The following is a 19,465-nucleotide window of genomic DNA, read 5'->3' as shown; positions in this document are numbered from 1 at the left end:
GCTCAGGGGTTGGGGGCCTGGCAGGGGAACAGGGTCCTTGGGCTGTTCCCGCAGGGGCGGGCCGGGGCCGCGGGTGCAAGTCCCCGGGCGGTTAGGGCCGTCTCCCTAACTGAGCCCTGGAGCCCCACCTAAGCCTTGTGATCGTGATCAAAGATCAAGTGGAGAAACAGAGGGATTCCAAACGGAGATTGGCGTCGTTTTCGTTCAAGCGTATGTAACCCTGGGAAGATTCCGCTGTATAGATTCGCCGCTAGGCTTATCAGCCACCGTCGAGGCCGAGGTTCCAACAATCTATACCCCAGCTAGGCTCCTTCTACCACTCTCTCAGGTCTTGAGCTTATAGCTGCAATATCGCTGTTCCCTTGTGATAGCTTTTTAGACCCAGCTAGTCCGGTCCAGTGAGGTTACTTCAGTCGGAGTGACGCTTAGAGCCCCAACAGGCGTAACCAGCACCAAGCTATCAGCGTTCTAACATTAACTTTTCCCCTTTTCTGTAAGGGGCCCCGGAGCCCAGACGTACACCATAGTTGACCGAGGGTTCGAGCACTACAAACAATACCTGTACCTGTGAGTACCTCGCTTGCACGGTATTGCGCGGAGTGGATACGTGCCTCTGCCATTCATCAATTAGTACATCCAGACGCCGTCGGTATGCGGGATTCTTTAACAGCGACCCACTGGCAAGAGCCAGTCCAGTCCAAGGGGATTCGAGCAAGCGCATCTGAAATGAAGGGGTGACCGCCAGACCCTAAGGATGAGCTGTGATCATATTTCAGCAGGCAAGGGCACTGAACCTTGACCGTTCTCGCATGTCGTTTCCCTCCTCCCGTCTATCCATTGCAAGCCAGTGACCCCACCTCGCCATGACGTCTTCCTTGGTTCTGGTCACTTTTATCCCCCTGGCCTGCCGAGTGCAGGTGCAGGCCGCCGCTGTGTTTGCACACTTCATGGTAAGAGCTGGCCCCGGCCCCTCTTCATCTTCCCCGTCATCGTCAAAGCAATGTCTGACTCACTAACCCCGAGCTACCCTAGGTGACAAACTCAGCAAATTACACCTCGACGGACTGGAAGAACGACATGCAGCTGGCGCAAGACGCGCCCATTGACGCCTTCGCTCTAAACATGGCCTACAACGACCCCAACAAAATCGACGCACTTTCCGCCGCGTTCTCAGCCGCCGACGGTCTCGGCTTCAAACTCTTCTTCTCCTTCGACTACGCCGGAAACGGCAACTGGCCAAAGCAGGACGTCATCAACCTGATCAATCAGTACAGCGCCCACTCGTCCTACTACTTCTATAACGGCCAAGCGTTTGTCTCGACCGTCGAGGGACCCGGCCGGGCTGATGACTGGCCGGAGATCAAGTCTGCCACCGGGTGCTTCTTCATTCCCAGTTGGTCGTCGCTCGGAGCCAAGCCAGCCGTTGCAACGGGGGTCGTGGACGGTCTCTTCAGTTGGGCCGGCTGGCCTTGGGGGCCCCAGGATATGGACACGTAGATTGACGCGTCGTATATTCAGTATTTGGTTGGACTTCCGTACATGATGCCGGTTTCACCCTGGTTCTTTACCAATTTGCCCGGGTATAAGAAGAACTGGATGTGGCGGGGTCTTAATCTGTGGCATGACCGGTGGCAAGAGGTCCTGTACGTGCAGCAGGAGTTCGTGCAGATCATCTCGTGGAATGACTACGGCGAGTCTCACTATATCGGGCCTCTGTACGACAAGGCCATGGAGGCGTTTGCAATCGGAGAGACGCCGTTCAACTATGCGACTGACATGCCGCATGACGGCTGGCGGGCGACGCTGCCGTTCTGGATTGACATGTACAAGGAGGGCTCGGCCACGGTGACGGAGGAGAAGCTTGTTGCTTGGTACCGGTTAACCTCTGGGACAGCTTGTGACAGTGGAGGATCCAGCGGCAACACCGCGTCGCAGCTGCAGATCGAATTTCCGCCAGCCGAGATGGCGCAGGACCGGATCTTCTTCTCTGCCCTGCTTGGTTCGTTCTCCGGGGTGACGGTTTCTATTGGAGGCTCAGCTGAAACGGTCGGGTGGTCTTATGTTCCGGACGACAATGTCGGCGTCTATCACGGCAGTGTAGCCTTCGATGGGCGTACAGGACCTGTGACCGTGTCGTTGCTCCGCGACAACAAAGTCAGCGCCACTATTGAGGGAAAGGACATCTCTGGCAGCTGCTCGCACGAGATCCAGAATTGGAATGCCTGGGTTGGTAGCGCGACTGGAGATTCCGTGTCAGCCACGCCCAAGCTCCTTCTCTCCGAGCAGGTCTGTATGAACGGTACGGGGGCTAATAGCTTCGGTGGTCTGTGAGTTTGCATGCCGGTACGGGTACTGTCCGCTCGGAGCCTGTATGTGTACCAAGATGGGCCTGCGGTATGAGAAGTCGAATTCCGCGGGCGTGGTGCCATATTCCATTCCGGGCGAGGACGCCAGCTACAGCGGGCTGTGCACATTCGACTGCAACTTGGGCTACTGCCCAGACAATGCCTGTGGGACGGTGGAGGTTCCCTTGACCACCCCCACAGTGTCGCCTTTCCTTCCGCCAGCCTGTGTCTCTGGAACGGGTGAAGGGAACCTTGCCGGGCTTTGTGACTTTGGCTGCGCCCATGGCTTCTGTCCGATGAATGCGTGCGCGTGCACGGGAGAGGGCGTTGTAAATGTCCTGGATCCGACAACCGATATGACTGGCTCCGCCGCCCCAGGGATGGACGAAGCCATCTACGGCCCACTGTGCGAATACGCCTGCCAGCGCGAGTACTGCCCTGAGGGGGCATGCGTTGAAAAGGCTGGAGACGATGGAGTTGGCGGCTCTGGGTCAGGCTCTGGAGACGGTGATGTCTATATCGCACCGTCCATCTGGAACACTCCCTCGCCAACTGTTCAATGCGAGCCTCCTTGCTCTTTGATCATGCCTCCACTGCCACTGGACACTCCAACCACCATCTCCATCCACCCTTGGAGCACGCCCATCAGACAGAGCTACCTTACCACCCGAACCACGACATACGAAGATGGAGTCACAGAGACATATCATGGCTATAGAGAAACTGTGACCACCATTACCTTCTCCTTTCCAACAAGCGAGTGCCCACAATACCTGTCAATGCTTCCACTAAGTTTGCGCCAGCCGTCATGAGCAGTATCCCTGTGTGGGGTTTGTCAATCAATGCCACCCAAACGCGCCCCTTCACCATCAAGATGCCAAGCAGTATTACTCTCCCATACATGGTGTACACACTGTCTCCGTATGGACCAAATGCCGATCCCACAACCATCACGACGACCGTTCTCCCCCCGCCATTCCCCTGATCGCAGACAGACAAGGATACCCAACTGAATACCGCCACAACAACATGGTCTCCCGGGACCGCGACACCCACCGTGAGGCTGACATGCATTGGCTTGGACGCGCTGCATAATCTAAAGACGCTCGGGTACTCGTGTCAAGGAAGCAACGGCGTGACGACTGAGTTTTGGATGCAGGCCTGGTGTCCTTTGGAGGATTAAACTGATAATGTATCTTTTGATGACCTTAGATGGAAACAACTTGAAGTGAGATGTAATCCCATGGTTGTTGTGTGTACTTTTACCTCTGGATCAAGTCGCTGCGCATTCTCGTTATACAGTGAAAAAGAAATATAAGTTCTCAACTGGTACCGCTTGCATGTCTCCAGAACGGATATACCGGGATCAGCACACTTACCCTAGCTCCGAGGACAGCCACTCAATCGCTGCACTGCTCACACCTGCACCCTCAGTCAGGTACTCTACTTTGTCCACTCAGAGGTAGGTATCTGCACTCAATCTAGCCTAGCAATGGTAGTTCAGGCTCCTGACTCCAGGGTCACATCACAAGCCACTACTAAGCGAGCCGCTTGTGACTGCTTATAAAGGTAGCCATAACCTGGCCAAGGTGCCGCTTCGGAGCCGGACTGGGACATATCATAACCCTAAGCACCTAGTGCAAGCTAGCAACAAGACCCTCCACCGACAAAATGCCGTGCCTAGAGCATCTTCCCAGCGAACTCATCGAGAATGTTCTTTCCCACCTTGCTCTAGACGATATTCGTGATTTCTGTCTCGCCAGCCATGGTTTAGCCACCATATCCACTCACCATTTCCACTCCTTCCTTCGCTGCAAGCACGTGGACCTCACGGAACCGTCTCTCTACAACTTCACGCAAGCAACCAAGCCCGGCCAGATCGGAAGCTTCGTAACGCACCTTGTCCTCGTTGGCATTGTCAACAACCCAAAGTGGCTTACACGGCGCATCAAACACCCCACCGATGGCCACAAATGTGATGACTCCGTTAGCCCCGAAGGGCAGGCCAAAGCACGAGCAGACCTGGACCTGCTGATGCAGTGCCAGAGAGACTATGAAACAATGCGCCAGTTAGGCTTGGATGTGACTCTGCTCGCTGAAGCGTTCACCAACCTCATGGCACCCAGCCACAATGGGGACCTGGGCTCCAATCCCTCACGCTGGACGTGGTGGTATACCGTCTCGACGCCAACCGAAGGATTACCCCAGTCAATGGCGGCAGCTGGACGCTTATCTGGCAGGCCGCAGCGGCGACATTCCACATTGCAATGCGCGCACTGGCAGCAAGTCAAATGCCGCTCCAGGAAGTGGACATTTACAGCCATCTTCCCCGCTGCAGTCTAGCCTGCACCGAGTTGAACTCCCTCGACCTCGCCCTCGACTCCAACAGCCTCACTGCACCCCTTGCCTCCCTAAGACCTTACGCCTCAGCTTTTCCAAGCGCATCATCGATATGCGCGCGCATTTCTTCGACATCACCAGCGACTCCGCCGACGAAGTCGACTGGGACGACCCGGCCCAAGACGAGCTGCGCGACGACAATGAGATCGAGGCCGAGCTGCACGACCCGTCGAACTTCACCGGCCTTGTGCGCCTCCTGCACCGCTGCACCGCCCTCCAAGAGCTGGAGCTGCACTTCTACAAGCTCGACATGCGCGGCCTCGACGACCTACGTCCGCCGCGACGCCTACCTCCGCGCCATCCTCGTTCTCACCCAGGCAACCATCCCTACCACGCTCTTCGCACACCTGCACCGCCTGACGCTCCGGGGCTTCCGCACCACAGAGCCCGACCTCCTTGCATTCATCCAGGCTCTTCCCATCCGCGCGCTGAGTCTAATCAGCGTCAAACTGCTGGCGGGGACATTCCAGCCCGTCTTCGACTACTGCGTCAGCGAGGCGACCGGCCTGGAGAACCTGCACTTCGACGACCTGTTTGAGCCGGAGCTCGTGTCGCATGTTTACTTTGATGGCGAGACGGGTGGGGGTAAGCGCAAACCCCCGCGCATTGACTTTGGGCGTGCCTGTAGCCATGAGCTGATTTGGAGCGGGATGGATGTTCGCCGGCCGATTGTTTATTTTACGCCGCTTGGGACGTTTCGGTATCGGGATGCGAGGGCCATGAGGATGTGGAAGTGGCTACGGAGGCCGGAGTATGGGCCGCCTTAGGTAGATTAGTACTTTACCCAACGCTGCCTATGCGGCGCATAGCGGAATTCGTTTCTTTGTCATGGTGTGAGACGGTGGCCTCATTTTACTCTTTTGCAGACAAACACGATACCGAACACACACCTGCTCGGGCGCGCATCTGCTACTTTCAAATCAAGGTCGTAAAATGGGAAAGACGTATATTTTCAGAAAGAAAGACTGAACAGATGCGCTCCAAGCCGGGCGCGCTTGATACCATATTTGAAAGCGTATCAATATACTATAGATATACATGGAATGGTCCATCAAAGCTCAACAGGCTCTTCCAGGGGATGGTCCTGGTCCTCAGGCGTAACATGCACCTCCCAGAGCCTCGCCAGCTCTTTCGGGAACTCCTTCTCCCGCCCCTCACTCACCCAGACACCATACTCCTCATGCGTCGTCTTCTCCTTAAGAATCCCCTTCCGCTCACCACCACGTACAAATGCCGAGAAGTCATCGGCAACACGGACATACTCGCGCAACGCCTCCTTAACGTCCAGCGTCGTCCCAGTCGTCCAACTCAGAAGCAAAGGCTCCAGAAGTGGCGCATCAGTGACACTAGGGTGCGCAGTCCCAATACTAGTAAGGAACCACGATGGCGCAGGGACCGCACGGACAAGGTCCCGGACTGTATCAAAGTGCGGACGATTATAGAAGGGGCTGACCTTGCGAGACCACGAGTTCGAGTGCACGACTAGGATCGGCACCGTGGCGTTGGGGTTAAGCGGGCCGCTCGATTTGCCGGGGTCGAAGATCAGGCCTGCGGCGGGGGCGTCGGAGTTCGTGAGGGCTTGCAGGGCGCCTGTTGCGCCGAAGGAGTGCCCGCCTACCGTTAGCTGGGTGAGGTTTAAGCGGCCGGTCCAGGCTGCGAGGGTGCTGACTGTGTCGCGGGTGTTGAGGACGGCGTCGCCTTTGTTGATGGAGTGGAGGAGTGATATAGCGGCGTGGATCTCGACGTCGCGGAAGGCGAGCTGGGAGCGTTTGAAGGTATCGTGGTCGATTTCTTCTTGGAGGTCGGAGGGGCGGAAGGGGAGGACTTGGCGGGCGGGATGGGTTGGGGAGGTCTTGACTAGAGAGCCGGGGCCGCTGCCGTCGCGGTGTTCGATGGCGACGAGGACGTGCCCGCGGCTGGCGAGTTCGCCGAGGAAGTGGGTGTAGTCCGTTCGGGAGCTGGCATCGCCGTGAGAGAAGACGGTCACAGGGAAGGTCTCAGCGCCCTTCTCGCTCGTAAGCAGCGGAGCGTCGACCTCTGCCGGAATAGTGATTGAGCCGCCGATGGCCCATAGCGCAAAGGTGAAGATTGGCCGGATCAGGAAGTTGTCTACATGCGCGAAGCGAGCATATCCCTTCGCCGTGAGACTTATCGGCCGTGGAACCCACGGATACCGCGGCTTGCGGGAGCGGAAGTTTCGATCGGTTGGGTAGTAAACTGTCGCCAGGAGAGTCTCAACTTCAAAGGCCGGCTTGTCGGTGCCTTTAAAAATACCGTCCGCGACGCGTAGAGGGCCGCCGGCCAGGGGGACTTCTAGATCGATGGCGCCGACGCGGTGGGGCCCTGCGTAGGACGGCAGCGGGGACGCGAGGAGCGGCGAGCCCCGGATCAGGCAGTAGAAGGCGTATATGCAGAACGCGCTGAATGCGATGTATCGCCAGGTTAGCCGTGGACGGAGGAGGCGTGCTGGGAGGGCGGCGATGCCTGATAGCCAGGAGCCGTGCCGTGAGTCGGTCATCCATTTCGGCTGCGGCTGCGGTGGCTGCATGCCCAGCGGCGAGTCGGGCTGTTCATCGTCGCTGCCATATGGCTCTAGTGGAATTGCCTCGCCAGGCAGCGAGCGTGTTGTGTTTCTGCTCATGATTGAGGCTTGTTAGTCTCTAAATGGCGGTGGAAGGTTTGGTGTTGAGGAGAGCGGTACCGATGACGTAGCTCGCGGGGTTGCCAAGACATCGTGATGGCCTCGTCTTGACACAGCTCCTGGAGTATGAGAGCACTTTCACAGATCAATGAAAGAATTCAAGCCAAATCAAGCAAGGGAGAGAAAAGGTATAGCCACGCTTTATTACACCAAGGGACAGGCTCTGTCTTTTGGTGTTGTTGACTGAATATTCGCTAAGGGATGTGGACTGCGCCTTCTGAGATTAGATCACAAGCCAAGCTTTGCTGATGCAAGATTCAAAGAGCCTCTTTTTGAGGGACAGTCAATGATGGGGTGAAGGCGTTGGCGGGATTGGCTTCGCTTTTAAGGGGTCGACGCAGGGTTCCAGGTTGTACAGTGCTCTGCCATGACATAATTGTTACCTACATATACCCGTACACCACAAATCCATTGTTTACTATAGTACCTCACCCAAGCCAATCGCACACAAGTATTATCATAAGGGCAAGATAATACTCAAAAGAGTATCTTACTTTTTGTACAACTGTGGGTAAAGTTAGACCAAGAGCATCTCTTCTCTAGGACGAGATTTGCCATTGGGTTACAAGAATTAATATCGGTAAGTCTACCTAGGTAGGCGCCGGAGGCTGTCTCGCTTATCTTTCGATGCACAAACTATTATAGTTTCTGATGTACATCTACCGCGCTTTTGGACCACCGAAGCAGTGCTGGATACAATATCCTGATGGGCTTGTTTCTGTGATGCCAACGCTTTTGGAATACAAGTAAATGGTTATATATTTTTTTGCGTGTACATCACTGACACATGCTTTGTATTGTGGACACTGTAGGGGCCCCTCCGAAACTTAGGGCAATGTGCCAGCCGGCAAGCTTATTTTTCAGTCAATGCTCATGAAGCAAAGAAAGGAATCGTTGCTTTTTGAATTGATATAGAATAAGCAACCGGCCACTGAGATGAGCTGCTTCGTCGACAAATTAGACTTTTAGGGCTCTACAGTGTCACTGCTCTTACAAAGCCTAAAAGGCCCATGTGGATGCTAGTCATCTTCTACTTATTACTATTAGCTATATTGGGATAAACCTTAGTACGGCAAAACAAATGTTGCATTGCACTCCGGGTGTCTTGTGTCTTCAAGTGGAAACGTTGGAATATAGTTCCGGCCACGATGAACACAATAATTCCCACCCACTCATATTCTTCAGCATTTGGCTCTTGAACGCGCGCTTGGAAAGTCTATTCTTATAGATAATTCCTCCTAGTTCTTTCTCCTGGTTTCTTCTTACCAATCCAAATTTACAAATCTTGGTGTTTCCAGCGGCTATTTATACTTTGCTTTTGGCCTTCACTTCCCGTTTTCCTCCATCCTTCCTCCATCTACCTAGTTCTTCCTCTTCTCTCCTTCCTCTCCTCCTTCTCCCATGTCCTGGTTGGGTGGTAGGGACGGGCATGGGCCACACCACTTTCACGCCTCCGCAGCTTCCTCCTTCTCCTCTGCTGGCTTCGTCCCCATCCAGCTTTCCCTTGCTCTCATTACCTCACTATCTATTCCCTTCTACCTCTGCTGGATCCGCTATCCTCCAGCTACCTAATCCATCCTCCTCTTGTTAGACCTTTCCTATCCAACATTTCCTTTCTCTCATTGCCTCACTATCCATTCTCTTCTACCTTCGCTGGTTCCGTCATCCTCCAGCTACCCAGTCCGTTCCCCTTCTCACTGGACCGTCCCTATCCAGCTTCCTTCACCCATGCCTTGGTTGGGAGGTAGGGACGGGCATTGGGACTCACCACTTCCACGCATCTCTCTTTCTCTTCTTCCTCTGCTGGTTTCATCATCCTTCAGCTACCTTATCTCTACCCTCTAGCTGGACCGACCCCATCCAGTTCTTCTTGTTCTTACCACTTCCACGTAGCTTACTTCCTCCTCTTCCTCTGCTGGTTCCTTCATCTTCCAGCTGCCTTCCCCATCCATCCTTCCTGGACTGACCTCATCTAGCTTCTCTTGTTCTAATCATTCTACGTCCCTTGCCTCTCCTCTTCCTCTGCTAGTTCCACCATCCTCTAGCTACCTCATTCTTCCTCCTCCAGTTGGACCATTCCCCTCCAACTTTCAATGCCCCGGTTGGGAGGTAGGGACGGGCTTGGGTCTCACCACTTCCACGCTCTTCCATCCTCTTCTTCCTCTACTGGTTCCATCATTCTCCAGTTACCTGCTTCCCCCTCCTCTTGCTGGACCGACCCCCTCCAGCTGTCCTTGCCTTGGTTGGGTGGTAGGGATGGGCAAGGGTCATACCACTTCCACGCTCTTCTACCCTCTTCTTTCTCTACTGGTTTCGCCCTCTTCCAGCCATCTCATCCTTCTATTACTTGCTGGACCGACCTCATCTAGCTGGCCTCACCACTTCCACACACCTCCTTATCCTGCTGGTTCCGTCCTCTTCCAGCGCCAACCATACATAACCTCACAGAGGTACTCTTCTCGCCTCGCTGCCTGTCTATCAAGATGGGCTTGCTTGACGGCGTTTTCCTCCTGGATGCTTATCAAACAGCCTTGCCACCCATAAATAGCCCGCGTCGCGGATTTCAAGACCGTAGTCGTAGAACCACGGAACAGGTCCTTCTATCTCTTTCCCTCTCAAGCCTTGCTCTTTAGACAGGAGACTTGAGTCGAGATATTCTTTTCTTTACCAACTCGGTATAGCTACGAGACAGGAGCTATGTTATCACATAGGCAATTAATTGGTCGACTGTTCGCCGATCAGTTCAAGACCTCCAATTCTCCGCAGATAAGAGTCGAGCTAGTTGACAAGGATGCCCTGATAGTGAGCTCTGTTATCAACCAACCATGCCATATTTACTCCACGCCGTGCAACATACTCCAACTCAACACCCTCATAAAACCCGATCGTGCGTCGCCGGCTCCCCATGGCAAATGTTGCGATGTTAGACATATCACAACCATGGGAATAACCAAAGTGCTCAGCAGAATAGCGTTACCGCACGATTCGCGATGGACTGTAAGACTTGATGCCTCAAACCCTTGTGCCGGAGAACACCTTGCTGATATCGATCTCGCAGAACGGGGATATCCGTCCCGTTGATGCTGAACGTCGAACGTGGGGGTTTCTGACATTTCACAACTTTTGTATGATGCCTCCTTGATGCTGCTAAATATTTCGTTTTCTGATTGAAATTACTTAGGGCTCCTGATCAACTGCAATATATCAAGCTACCTCACCGGTAGCTCGCTGATTCCTCTCGGCCTGACTTGGTGGCAAGCAATTATCGGTGAAGATTCCCTCAGTGTGCAATGGCATAGTTCTTTCTTTCGCTGATCGCGGTATAGCGATTGTCATTGGAAACATCCTTGCGACGCTCGCCCTCATTGCTAGCTCCCTAGCCGGAGCATACTATCATAGTGAGTCGTCTGACCATCGACTTTTTTCAAATGGAGAGCTAAGAGCATAATTATAGTCGGATTCCCCGTCTTCAGCCGCGCAGTCTGGGGCCTTTGGGGCTCGCAATTCGTCATCTGGAACCGCATCTTCCTGGGTATTGGTATGCACCCTTTCCATCCCCTATATGCCCTCCCTTTCCCACCCTAATATTTCTCCCGCAGTATGGTACGGCTTTCAATCATGGGTCGGCGGCGAATGCATCTACCTAATCCTCCTCTCCTGGGACCCAACTTTCGCAACCGCCATCCCCAACACCATCCCTTCAAGCACGGGCACCACAACCGCCGAATTCGTCTGCTACGTGATCTTCTGCGTGATCAGCCTGCCGGCGCTCTGGATCCGCCCGCACAGAATCCAATCGTTCTTCTACATCTCCAGCGTCATCACAATCGTCTTCTTCCTCGTCGTCCTCATCTGGTCTTTAGCGACCATGGGACCAGAGGGGTTCGGCGATACACTTAGCAGCACCGCAGCCTCGATCCCGGCAACAGGCGGACCGAATAGTACAGCCTGGCTGATGCTGTATGGCATGATGAGCACGATCGGGTCTATAGCCGCCGGAATACTAAATCAGAATGACTACTCGCGACTCGCGACGAAACCGGGCGATGCGATCTGGGGACAGGCGCTTGCGTTCCCCTTCTACAGCGTCATCGGCTCGACGATTGGGATCCTTGTTACGGCCGCAACGCAGAATCGGCTCGGTGGGGAGGCGGTTTGGAATCCGCCGACGCTGTTTGTTGAACTTCTGCAGAAGGATACGAGCTCTGGAACGAGGGCTGCGGTGTTCTTTGCTGGCCTTGCGCTCTCGGTTTCGCAGCTCGGCACAAATCTACCGGGCAATGCGTTGCCCGGTGGACTTGATCTGGCCTCTGTCTTCCCGGGGTTCATTAATATCCGGCGCGGGGCGTATATTATTGCCCTTGTGAGTCCCGTCGTCAACCCGTGGCGTCTTGTGAATACGGCGACGACGTTTTTGACGGTTCTTTCTGGGTATGGGGTGTTTCTGGCCCCTATGACCGGGTTAATGGCGGCGCATTATCTGCTTGTTTGTCGGGGGAAGGTTAATGTTGATGATCTGTTTACGGGCGATAGGGGGAGTGTGTATTGGTATAAGGGTGGTGTTAATTGGCGGGCGCCGATTGCGGTACGTTCCCACAAACAGCCCTTTCTCGCCGCAGTGACTTAGGTATGGTACTGATTGTTGTGGGTAGTGGGTTATCGGCGTCGTTCCAACAATGCCCGGCTTTGTTGCGGCCGTGAATACGTCGATCCATGTCTCCGATCAAGCGACGGAGCTGTACTATATCAATTATCTTTATGGGTTCTTGGTTAGTGCTGCGGTTCATACGTTTCTGCACTGGGCCGTTCCGGATAAGAAGCTGGATGGGTTTGTGAATGGCGGTATGTCGGCGAGGGAGGTTCAAGCGCTGTATCATGAGCGTTGGGATGGGCAGGTTGTTGATGGGATGGCCGGGGTAAGGGTTGATGGAGAGAGTTATGTGGTGAAGGGGGTTTAAATTCTTTCTCAAGGTTGGTTTAGATGGAAGGAACCATAAAGGACTAAATATGGTTGGAAGACAGATCGCAGTGCTTAGCACCCAGGGCTCCAGGGCTCATTGATGACGGGACCAATTTTGGGGATATGGGAGCCGAGGGATGGCCTGTTGAATGACCTCGGGAGAGCGTCCTTTAAGGGCCCATCACCGCTGGGATCGGATGAAAATTGATTACCATACCTACCTAGGTAGGTCTTGGACGATGAGGGAATGGATTCACACTCCCCAAGTAGCACTATATCGGGTGTCTAGATATCATACCTAAGTCGTCGTAGACACATCTACAAAGACGTCCGGCTAGGCAAAGCTAGTCCAACCTGAGGGACCCCAGGAGTCAAAACGCTTCGTGCCACTGCCAGTGCCGGTATCGGTGTCTGGGTCTGTGGTTGCTGATGTACCGGTATGCGCCAGAGAGCCGGGCACTTGATCTTGAGCTTGCCTCTCTCCCCAGCTCTGAGCATAATCACGTCGATTGAAACCACCCTGCGCTTCTCGTGCATTATCTCGCCTCCTCTGACGCTCCCTCCACAGCCAATGTAAGTCCTCCAGCCCTTGGCAAACAGCCTGGTGCTCACGCTCCACATGCTGGTAGCTCTCCAGCCAGGCAGGGACGACACGAGGGGCCACAAACAGGCCGGGGGTCCTTGAAATCCTCCCAAGTCGAAGTCCAGTTCGCGTTGGGTCCATATCCTGCCTCTCTTCAACCTCCAGCCCCATCCTTCTCCGCAACTTCGCCTTCGCACCCCGCGTATTAACCTCATGAGAGGCGTTATCAAGCAGATCCAGAGCATGGATCCGCACCTCTAGGCACTCCAATTCATGGAATCGAAGCTCATACTCCTGCATGGCAGTCTCCTTGTCGGTGGCGTGGTACGTGTAGACCCAGAACCTTCCTATGTTTTGTCCCGGGACCAGGATCTCGTCCTACGGTAGCCACAGCTACACCTACACCGATCCTGACGTTCCGGCGGCATAGCTCTCGATGTTATCCATTGCTATGCTACTAGCCCGCTGCTCGCGCTTTAGGGCACCGAGGGTCCAGCGCCGCTCGAAGCCGCGGTCGATGGATCGGTGGTACATTGTCCATATTATTGCTTGGAGGTCGCGCGTGCAGGGGCACGGAGGGTGCTGGGGTACGATGGCCTGGGTGGGTGACCCGAGCGTGGGGCGAAGGGTATCGGTATCGGTATTGGTGTCTGTGGATGCTGATGTTGAAGCGTGAGGATCTCCATTCTCGGCCGATGCGGTTGTTGCTTTATTTGCGTTTCCATCGGGTTTTGTACTTGTGGTGTGTTGTGCCACTGGTCTCGGTGCAGGCTCGGCCCTGGCCGGGGGCGCAGGGATGCTCCAGCGAGTCACCGTGGTTCTAGATGTAGAGTTGAAAATGGTATTGGGAGGAGTGAATGAGGCGCCTTAAATAATGGATTGAAGTCGATGAAGAGAGGGATGTGGGGGGTCTTGGGCACACATACTAATTCCTCGATATGGAGTTTTGCGTCGTTGAAGCTGGAGCACAAGCGAACAGAAACTTTACGGAGTGGGCAAAGGCAGGCAGCCGCGAGGCTTCTTAAGTAGCCGGGCGTATTTCATGAGTCATTACGTTCTGCTTGAAGGGTGACTCCAGTCCCGAACCTTTGTGTGCAGGTCCGAAAGTCAAACTCTGATGACACGAACTTTCTTGCAACGGACAACTCGTCCAAAACAGACACAATGGTAATCACAGTGCTTCAGAGTTAACCATGCTGCGGACTTACAAAATTGGTAGTAGGACACTGTTATTAGACAGATTTCCATGGTGGTGCAAGTAGATCGCCTCCCATTACCATACTACGGTACTCTATACAGGGTTTGTACATCATCCACCCGTGGTACCATACCTATAATACATGATTCAGGGATTCGATGGCAACAGTAGGAAAATATCGCTTCCATGGTTTCATGTCAGATTATCAGGGTCACCGTCCGCCAAGAATCATGGTACTCCCCATCCGTTTTAATGGAATGAGCCACGACCTTCGTCCACAATAGCTATGATAGGAAGTTTCAATAGCACGACGAGCAAGGACCTCAACCCACAAGTACATGATAATCTGGAAGCGCAAGACTATATGTCTTTGCATTGAGCTGATACTGTCGAGCTGATTGCTGTTAGTATTGGTACCTAGGTGGTTCAATGCCTCTCAACCCCCATCTTTGTTCCAAGATTTGAAAGCCCACCTATCTTACTCAAGTCTTGCCCGATGGTTAGGACAGATGGTGTACTGTGTTGTCTTTGTCGGGGTAACTATCATGATCTTGTCGCACTCCTCCCACCATGTTTTCGGGAAAGATGCCCCACAGGTTTTCCAGTTTCGAATGCCTAGAGAAGTATGCACTCCTCCTGTAGCGATATAAGTTCTTTCGGTGCAGTTGGCCCAGGAAGTAACATGTGTTGTCACTTTACCGGTGCATCCGCCAGAGGTACACATGTTGACTCAGGTAGGTAGTGGTAGTGTAATGAATGGGAATGGTGGTGGTGGATGTATAGTTGTGATGATTATGCTAAACAAGATGTTTAAATGATATTCAAGGAGATCGAAATCCGGAAATGTCTACTCTGGTGAAGTGGTAAGAGTGCTCTAACTAAGCTACCATAAAGTACTGCTCTCAAAGCCCTTTATAGCGTGTGCGGACAAGGCTGGATCTAATATGGTAAGGTAGCCTTGCGCTCCCACTCTCCACGCCGGCACAAGGCTGTAGGACTGAAATATACTTAATCACAGCCTTGTTGCCAGAGTAAGTACCCCTCTCTTTCACACCTAAATTCCAGTGGCTATAGTCTCTTGGCTTTCAGCCTGACGCACTGGCCCTTTCATTCCACCACAAGCGCCACCCGACGCGACACCAACATGTAATGCAGTTAATGGAAATTTGAAAGCAATGCCCAGTGATATGGTAGGAACCAATAGCGAAAATACCGCAAACGATTCTTCTTGGATCAACTTCTGCGTCTTTCGGTTGACACCGGGTCTTCAACTGCCACAGCCTTGCCATGATAGCCGCGTCCACGTCACCTATAGAATGGCGCATGGGCTGATATCGTAATTGGATAATGGCTCGTGTAAAGGTTCTTGGTGCAGGTGACCACCAAGACCAGTGGGTACTACTGCCAATGAACTGTAGCTCGTGATTGTTGGTTGTGAAGTTGGCGTGATCTCGCATATTGCAGGAGCCTCAACTGAGCCTCGGAGGAGTAACTGAGGGGTAAGGCAGCAAGCAAAGTCCACTGCTTACATAGACCTTGTAACTACCAGGAACGTCCAGTGCCTTAACAACCCTAAGTGTTCTTTTCTTGCTACCAATATCAACCCCCCTCCCTCGGTTCCAACCATTCCACTATATTCTTCCTCAAGACTCAGAGCCAACCAAAACTCCATCTCCACACCAAAATGCCGCAATGCTTCACCGACTCGAAAGGCCAGTGGTGGGTCACCGAGACCGTCTGGCTGACCTCCGCCGCCGACATCCTCGCTGCGTCGGCAGCACTGCAATCGGGAGAGCACGGGACATACGGGTGCAAATATCAGAACGGCGTCATGTGCTATTTCAAGAACCAGACCCGCCGTGCGACGGATGCCGATGTTACTCAGACCTTGAGTACCAGGACTCGTGAGCAGCGGATCCGGATGCTTTTCGGACCTGACGCGACTAGGTAGTTGAACATCATCTTCGATGGTGTTTTCACACCGTGGACGCATCTGGACGGAGCTGCCATTGTACTACACCTGAGCAGTATGCAACTGTCAAAAGCCTGGTTCTTCTTTACTGCACCATCTCCGGTTTCGGTGTCCCTGACTCACATGGGCTTTCACCTTGACATCGCCGTCTAATGCAGTTGGAGGACTTGATGTGACCATTCTTCGGATGTCTATTCTTCGCCTTCGATACAGTCCCATCCCTACCGAACGGTGGCTACGGCTACCGTCGGTGATAGCCACCATAAGAAAATCAGAAGGTCATTCTGGCAGATGTACTTGGTTCACTTTTAGTTCGTCGCGCTCAATATAAATGCAAATTGCGAATGCGGAGTCAGCCTTCGTTAGGCCCTCTTGATTCAAAAATACTCTGTTAGTAGCTGCTACAAGCGTATACTATGGATGGTAGGTGGCCGTACTTCTCCTACCCATACTTCCCCAAGCTACGCCTTGACCACTGATAAGTTTAGGATATCAAGGGAGGCACGGAAGTTGTGCGGCGTACCATCCTATCTGCCTAGGTAGTTGGGTGCTGCTATTTGCGTAAGTAGGTAAAGCAAGCCCAGGATACAATAGGCAACTATATATGGATTGATCTAAGGACCCCTTATGGTAATTCTAAAGCTATATTCTTGGTATCTTCCAGCTCCACGCTCATTAGTACTAGGGCTAAAGGACTGGCCCCATTTTCAGTAATAAATTTGGTAAGGGTCTTAGTACTTGGACGTGTACCCATGTAGCCAACCAATAGCAGCCGTGAGAGATGGTAGTGATCAAACCTTACGATATCTCTTCATGACACTATCAGGGCCTTATGGTAGTACAGAAAGGCGGGGGACAACCTAAGCAGATACCATAGAATCTGTGTGATTGTCATCCCTTCCACTTTTACCCCGAGTCAATCCGTCACCATCAACCCACCACCATCGACTGTCTTTAGACAATGCAACCGATCTATCAAGTGCTTGTAATCCTCGCATCGCACCTCCGCGCAATCCTCGAAAGCCAAGATCTCAATGTTTGGAAAGAGGTCCTACCGGCAGGTACCCATTAGCGCTTCAAGCAACAAGCCCTGATGCGAGGTCGGGGTGGACAGCATATGGTATGATACCTAGAAAGAAATTCGGAACATACAGCAATCTTCTCAAAAACCATCCCCATAGTCTCCGCTTCAACCCTCATATCCGGATAATATTCCGTATGCGGATCAATCCGTAACTCGCGCAGACTCGGCGCCCTGAATGCCGGTATAACCGGCGCCAGGAAATCAACCTTGAGCCTTAGCATCTTCAGCCGCGGGAACTCTATGCCGTTGACACCAAAATTCGGAACAGCGATATCCCAGTCCTCGGGGGCCTGATGTGTTTTGACAGTCATCTCCTCGACCATTTCCGCGTAGAATGCTCTTCGCTCAGGACTGATGCACTCCAGGCGCCCGAGGTGGTCGTTGTTGTAGCAGGGGTTGTCGCATCGCCAGAGGATGCGCAGGGCGTGCGGGGACCAGGTGGTGTTAACGAGGGCGCAGGAGCGGAGTGTCCATTCGTAGTTGCGGTAGATTTCGTCGTCCGGGTCTCCGGGGGGGTTGTAGACGGTTGTGTCGTTGTCGATGTAGATTCGCTCGAAAATGGGGGTTAGGAGTTCGGGGAGGGAGAGGGCTTTTTGGGTTGCTGTGGGGAGTTGTTGGGTCATTGTGATAATCCGACTGATATTTCCTAAGGTGCGGGGGGTGTTGACGAACGTCCTTCTTTTGAGAATCGGCCATTTGCGCTATTTTACAGACCAGGACTATATACCTAGGGTGGAGGTTGAGGACTATGGTATCGCGGTGATGACTCACGGGGCGCAGCGCAGAAGCCGAGCGCTCGCATTGGCTGTTGGAAATGGATTTTTTAGTCTTATCAGCACATAGGCTCTCTTGTATCCTTCTTGGGACTGTTGCTAAATTTGCCATTAAGATGTGATATCCCCCATCCGGAACCAAATGCTATGATATAATCCATGGATAGGTCGCCGTTTGGCGCGTAAGGGCTCAATTAGCCGCCATATCTCAACTCCCAGCGATGTATTCTGATAAACGATCATTACGAAGTCATGGAAAGTAACTCGAGAAGCTTCAGGAATTTGTCCTAACCGGGCCTAAACCTCCAGCTTCATCTTGTTTGACTCCATTAACATTGCGTACTCTGTTGTCCGTAGATGACCTGGAGACATCTTACAATATAGCAGACTTGAACAATTGATGTATAAACGAACCCCGCAATCCAATCCTTCTCCGGCCGCCTCATGGACTACCAAGCGGAGATAAGGACATGGGCGTGTAGAGCTTCCTTCCCACCTAGCGCCGAGGGAGAGCTGGACCACAGGCTCTGGGGTATCAGGCACGTTCAGAAAAGTACCTTCGAGGTTCGCTAGATTCCGAGCCAGCGTCGAGAGATTGAACTCTGTAAGTCAAGTCCTCCATTATTCCTGGCTAGTACAGTAGAGTACAGCTAACCCGACGCTCTTGTATCGGGTTTCAACAACCTCATGCAGGGTGCTCGTCATGCGCCGCCCCTTCTACATAGGCGCGCAATCCACAGCCTCCTTCTATACATCCGCCATGACGCAAAGCGGGAGACAATCTCAATTATATTCACAGTGCTCTAAACGGCAGGAGTGTCCTTCCAATGTTGATACCAACTCCTCCTATATTATCATCGAGCGCTGGTTGCTACGCTTGACCTGTTAGCGCTTAATAGCACAAAGCGAGATAAAAGGGGTTGCTTAGTTAAGGTGTGTTTAATAAATCAGGAGATCTTCTGTCAGATCAGGACAAGCTGCGCGGGAATGGCGATTGATTTGCGTGAGGCTGCACTGCCTGGGTTATTGCGTTCAGGCCGGGATCATCCTGTCAGCGTAAATTCATAAAGAGGGATGGCTTCCTGAATAATAAACATTGCCTTCATGGCGGACGGGACAAAGTATTATATATACTGCTACCTTACTGGGCGCACTACCTAAGACAAATGGGCACAGGAAACTCATCAAGGAAGTCCCTGCAAGTGATGGTCTATAAATCATCCACACTCAAAAATAAGAGCACTTGCATGCATGCGTATGCTGTGACCCTTTCATCTTCTTGATTGTATGCTATATACTTGATGTTTAAAAGACCCCTGTATCATGCTAAGCTTGGTGTCTTCCAAAGACTTTCTTATTAGATACTGTTGTATAAGACTTAGCACATACAACCGTGGAGAACAGGGCTCCTCGCCCGCTTAGCTGTACTTAAGCCACACGCCGGCTAGT

General features: G+C 52.9%; 10 protein-coding genes across 10 annotated transcripts; 5 read left to right on the top strand and 5 right to left on the bottom strand.

Moving 5' to 3' along the window:
• Positions 1-863: 863 nt before the first annotated feature.
• Positions 864-3,440, top strand: BDW74DRAFT_164932 (glycoside hydrolase family 71 protein; the record flags this gene model as incomplete). Its single annotated transcript, XM_073726347.1, has 5 exons — positions 864-950; positions 1,033-1,434; positions 1,498-2,286; positions 2,333-3,105; positions 3,149-3,440. 5 exons carry the CDS (start codon positions 864-866, stop codon positions 3,438-3,440), a joined length of 2,343 nt encoding a protein of 780 aa, XP_073590192.1.
• Positions 3,441-4,016: 576 nt separating this feature from the next.
• Positions 4,017-4,688, top strand: BDW74DRAFT_172924 (uncharacterized protein; the record flags this gene model as incomplete). The annotated part of the gene is made up of 1 exon (XM_073727698.1): positions 4,017-4,688. One exon carries the CDS (start codon positions 4,017-4,019, stop codon positions 4,686-4,688), a length of 672 nt encoding a protein of 223 aa, XP_073590191.1.
• A 109-nt stretch (positions 4,689-4,797) lies between these two features.
• BDW74DRAFT_172923 (uncharacterized protein) lies at positions 4,798-5,512 on the top strand (the record flags this gene model as incomplete). The annotated part of the gene is made up of 2 exons (XM_073727697.1): positions 4,798-4,932; positions 4,967-5,512. The coding sequence occupies 2 exons, from the start codon at positions 4,798-4,800 to the stop codon at positions 5,510-5,512; spliced, it is 681 nt and encodes a 226-aa protein (XP_073590190.1).
• Positions 5,513-5,712: 200 nt separating this feature from the next.
• Positions 5,713-7,380, bottom strand: BDW74DRAFT_142944 (uncharacterized protein). The gene has a single exon (XM_073722804.1). It carries the CDS (start codon positions 7,291-7,293, stop codon positions 5,797-5,799), a length of 1,497 nt encoding a protein of 498 aa, XP_073590189.1. The 5' UTR covers positions 7,294-7,380; the 3' UTR covers positions 5,713-5,796.
• A 1,430-nt stretch (positions 7,381-8,810) lies between these two features.
• BDW74DRAFT_142943 (uncharacterized protein) lies at positions 8,811-9,416 on the top strand. The gene has a single exon (XM_073722803.1). The coding sequence runs from the start codon at positions 8,848-8,850 to the stop codon at positions 9,016-9,018; it is 171 nt and encodes a 56-aa protein (XP_073590188.1). The 5' UTR covers positions 8,811-8,847; the 3' UTR covers positions 9,019-9,416.
• Positions 9,417-10,386: 970 nt separating this feature from the next.
• On the top strand, positions 10,387-12,404 carry BDW74DRAFT_184788 (nucleobase cation symporter-1 family protein; the record flags this gene model as incomplete). Its single annotated transcript, XM_073730897.1, has 7 exons — positions 10,387-10,443; positions 10,505-10,571; positions 10,628-10,714; positions 10,773-10,844; positions 10,901-10,984; positions 11,046-12,031; positions 12,099-12,404. The coding sequence occupies 7 exons, from the start codon at positions 10,387-10,389 to the stop codon at positions 12,402-12,404; spliced, it is 1,659 nt and encodes a 552-aa protein (XP_073590187.1).
• BDW74DRAFT_142941 (uncharacterized protein) lies at positions 12,362-13,548 on the bottom strand. The gene has a single exon (XM_073722802.1). The coding sequence runs from the start codon at positions 13,287-13,289 to the stop codon at positions 12,741-12,743; it is 549 nt and encodes a 182-aa protein (XP_073590186.1). The 5' UTR covers positions 13,290-13,548; the 3' UTR covers positions 12,362-12,740.
• Positions 13,549-14,253: 705 nt separating this feature from the next.
• Positions 14,254-15,050, bottom strand: BDW74DRAFT_142938 (uncharacterized protein). The gene has a single exon (XM_073722801.1). It carries the CDS (start codon positions 14,909-14,911, stop codon positions 14,666-14,668), a length of 246 nt encoding a protein of 81 aa, XP_073590185.1. The 5' UTR covers positions 14,912-15,050; the 3' UTR covers positions 14,254-14,665.
• Positions 15,051-15,684: 634 nt separating this feature from the next.
• On the bottom strand, positions 15,685-16,572 carry BDW74DRAFT_142937 (uncharacterized protein). The gene has a single exon (XM_073722800.1). It carries the CDS (start codon positions 16,178-16,180, stop codon positions 15,713-15,715), a length of 468 nt encoding a protein of 155 aa, XP_073590184.1. The 5' UTR covers positions 16,181-16,572; the 3' UTR covers positions 15,685-15,712.
• A 173-nt stretch (positions 16,573-16,745) lies between these two features.
• BDW74DRAFT_142936 (uncharacterized protein) lies at positions 16,746-17,911 on the bottom strand. The gene is made up of 2 exons (XM_073722799.1): positions 17,312-17,911; positions 16,746-17,210 (listed from the first exon to the last, which is right to left on the bottom strand). Exons 1-2 carry the CDS (start codon positions 17,864-17,866, stop codon positions 17,076-17,078), a joined length of 690 nt encoding a protein of 229 aa, XP_073590183.1. The 5' UTR covers positions 17,867-17,911; the 3' UTR covers positions 16,746-17,075.
• Positions 17,912-19,465: the final 1,554 nt, after the last annotated feature.

Source organism: Aspergillus multicolor, assembly GCF_047715735.1.
Source record: "Aspergillus multicolor strain CBS 133.54 unplaced genomic scaffold BDW74scaffold_1, whole genome shotgun sequence".
Taxonomy (NCBI): domain Eukaryota; kingdom Fungi; phylum Ascomycota; class Eurotiomycetes; order Eurotiales; family Aspergillaceae; genus Aspergillus; species Aspergillus multicolor.
Note: the sequence above shows the minus strand (reverse complement) of the source record. Positions and strands in the feature narration are given on the sequence as shown.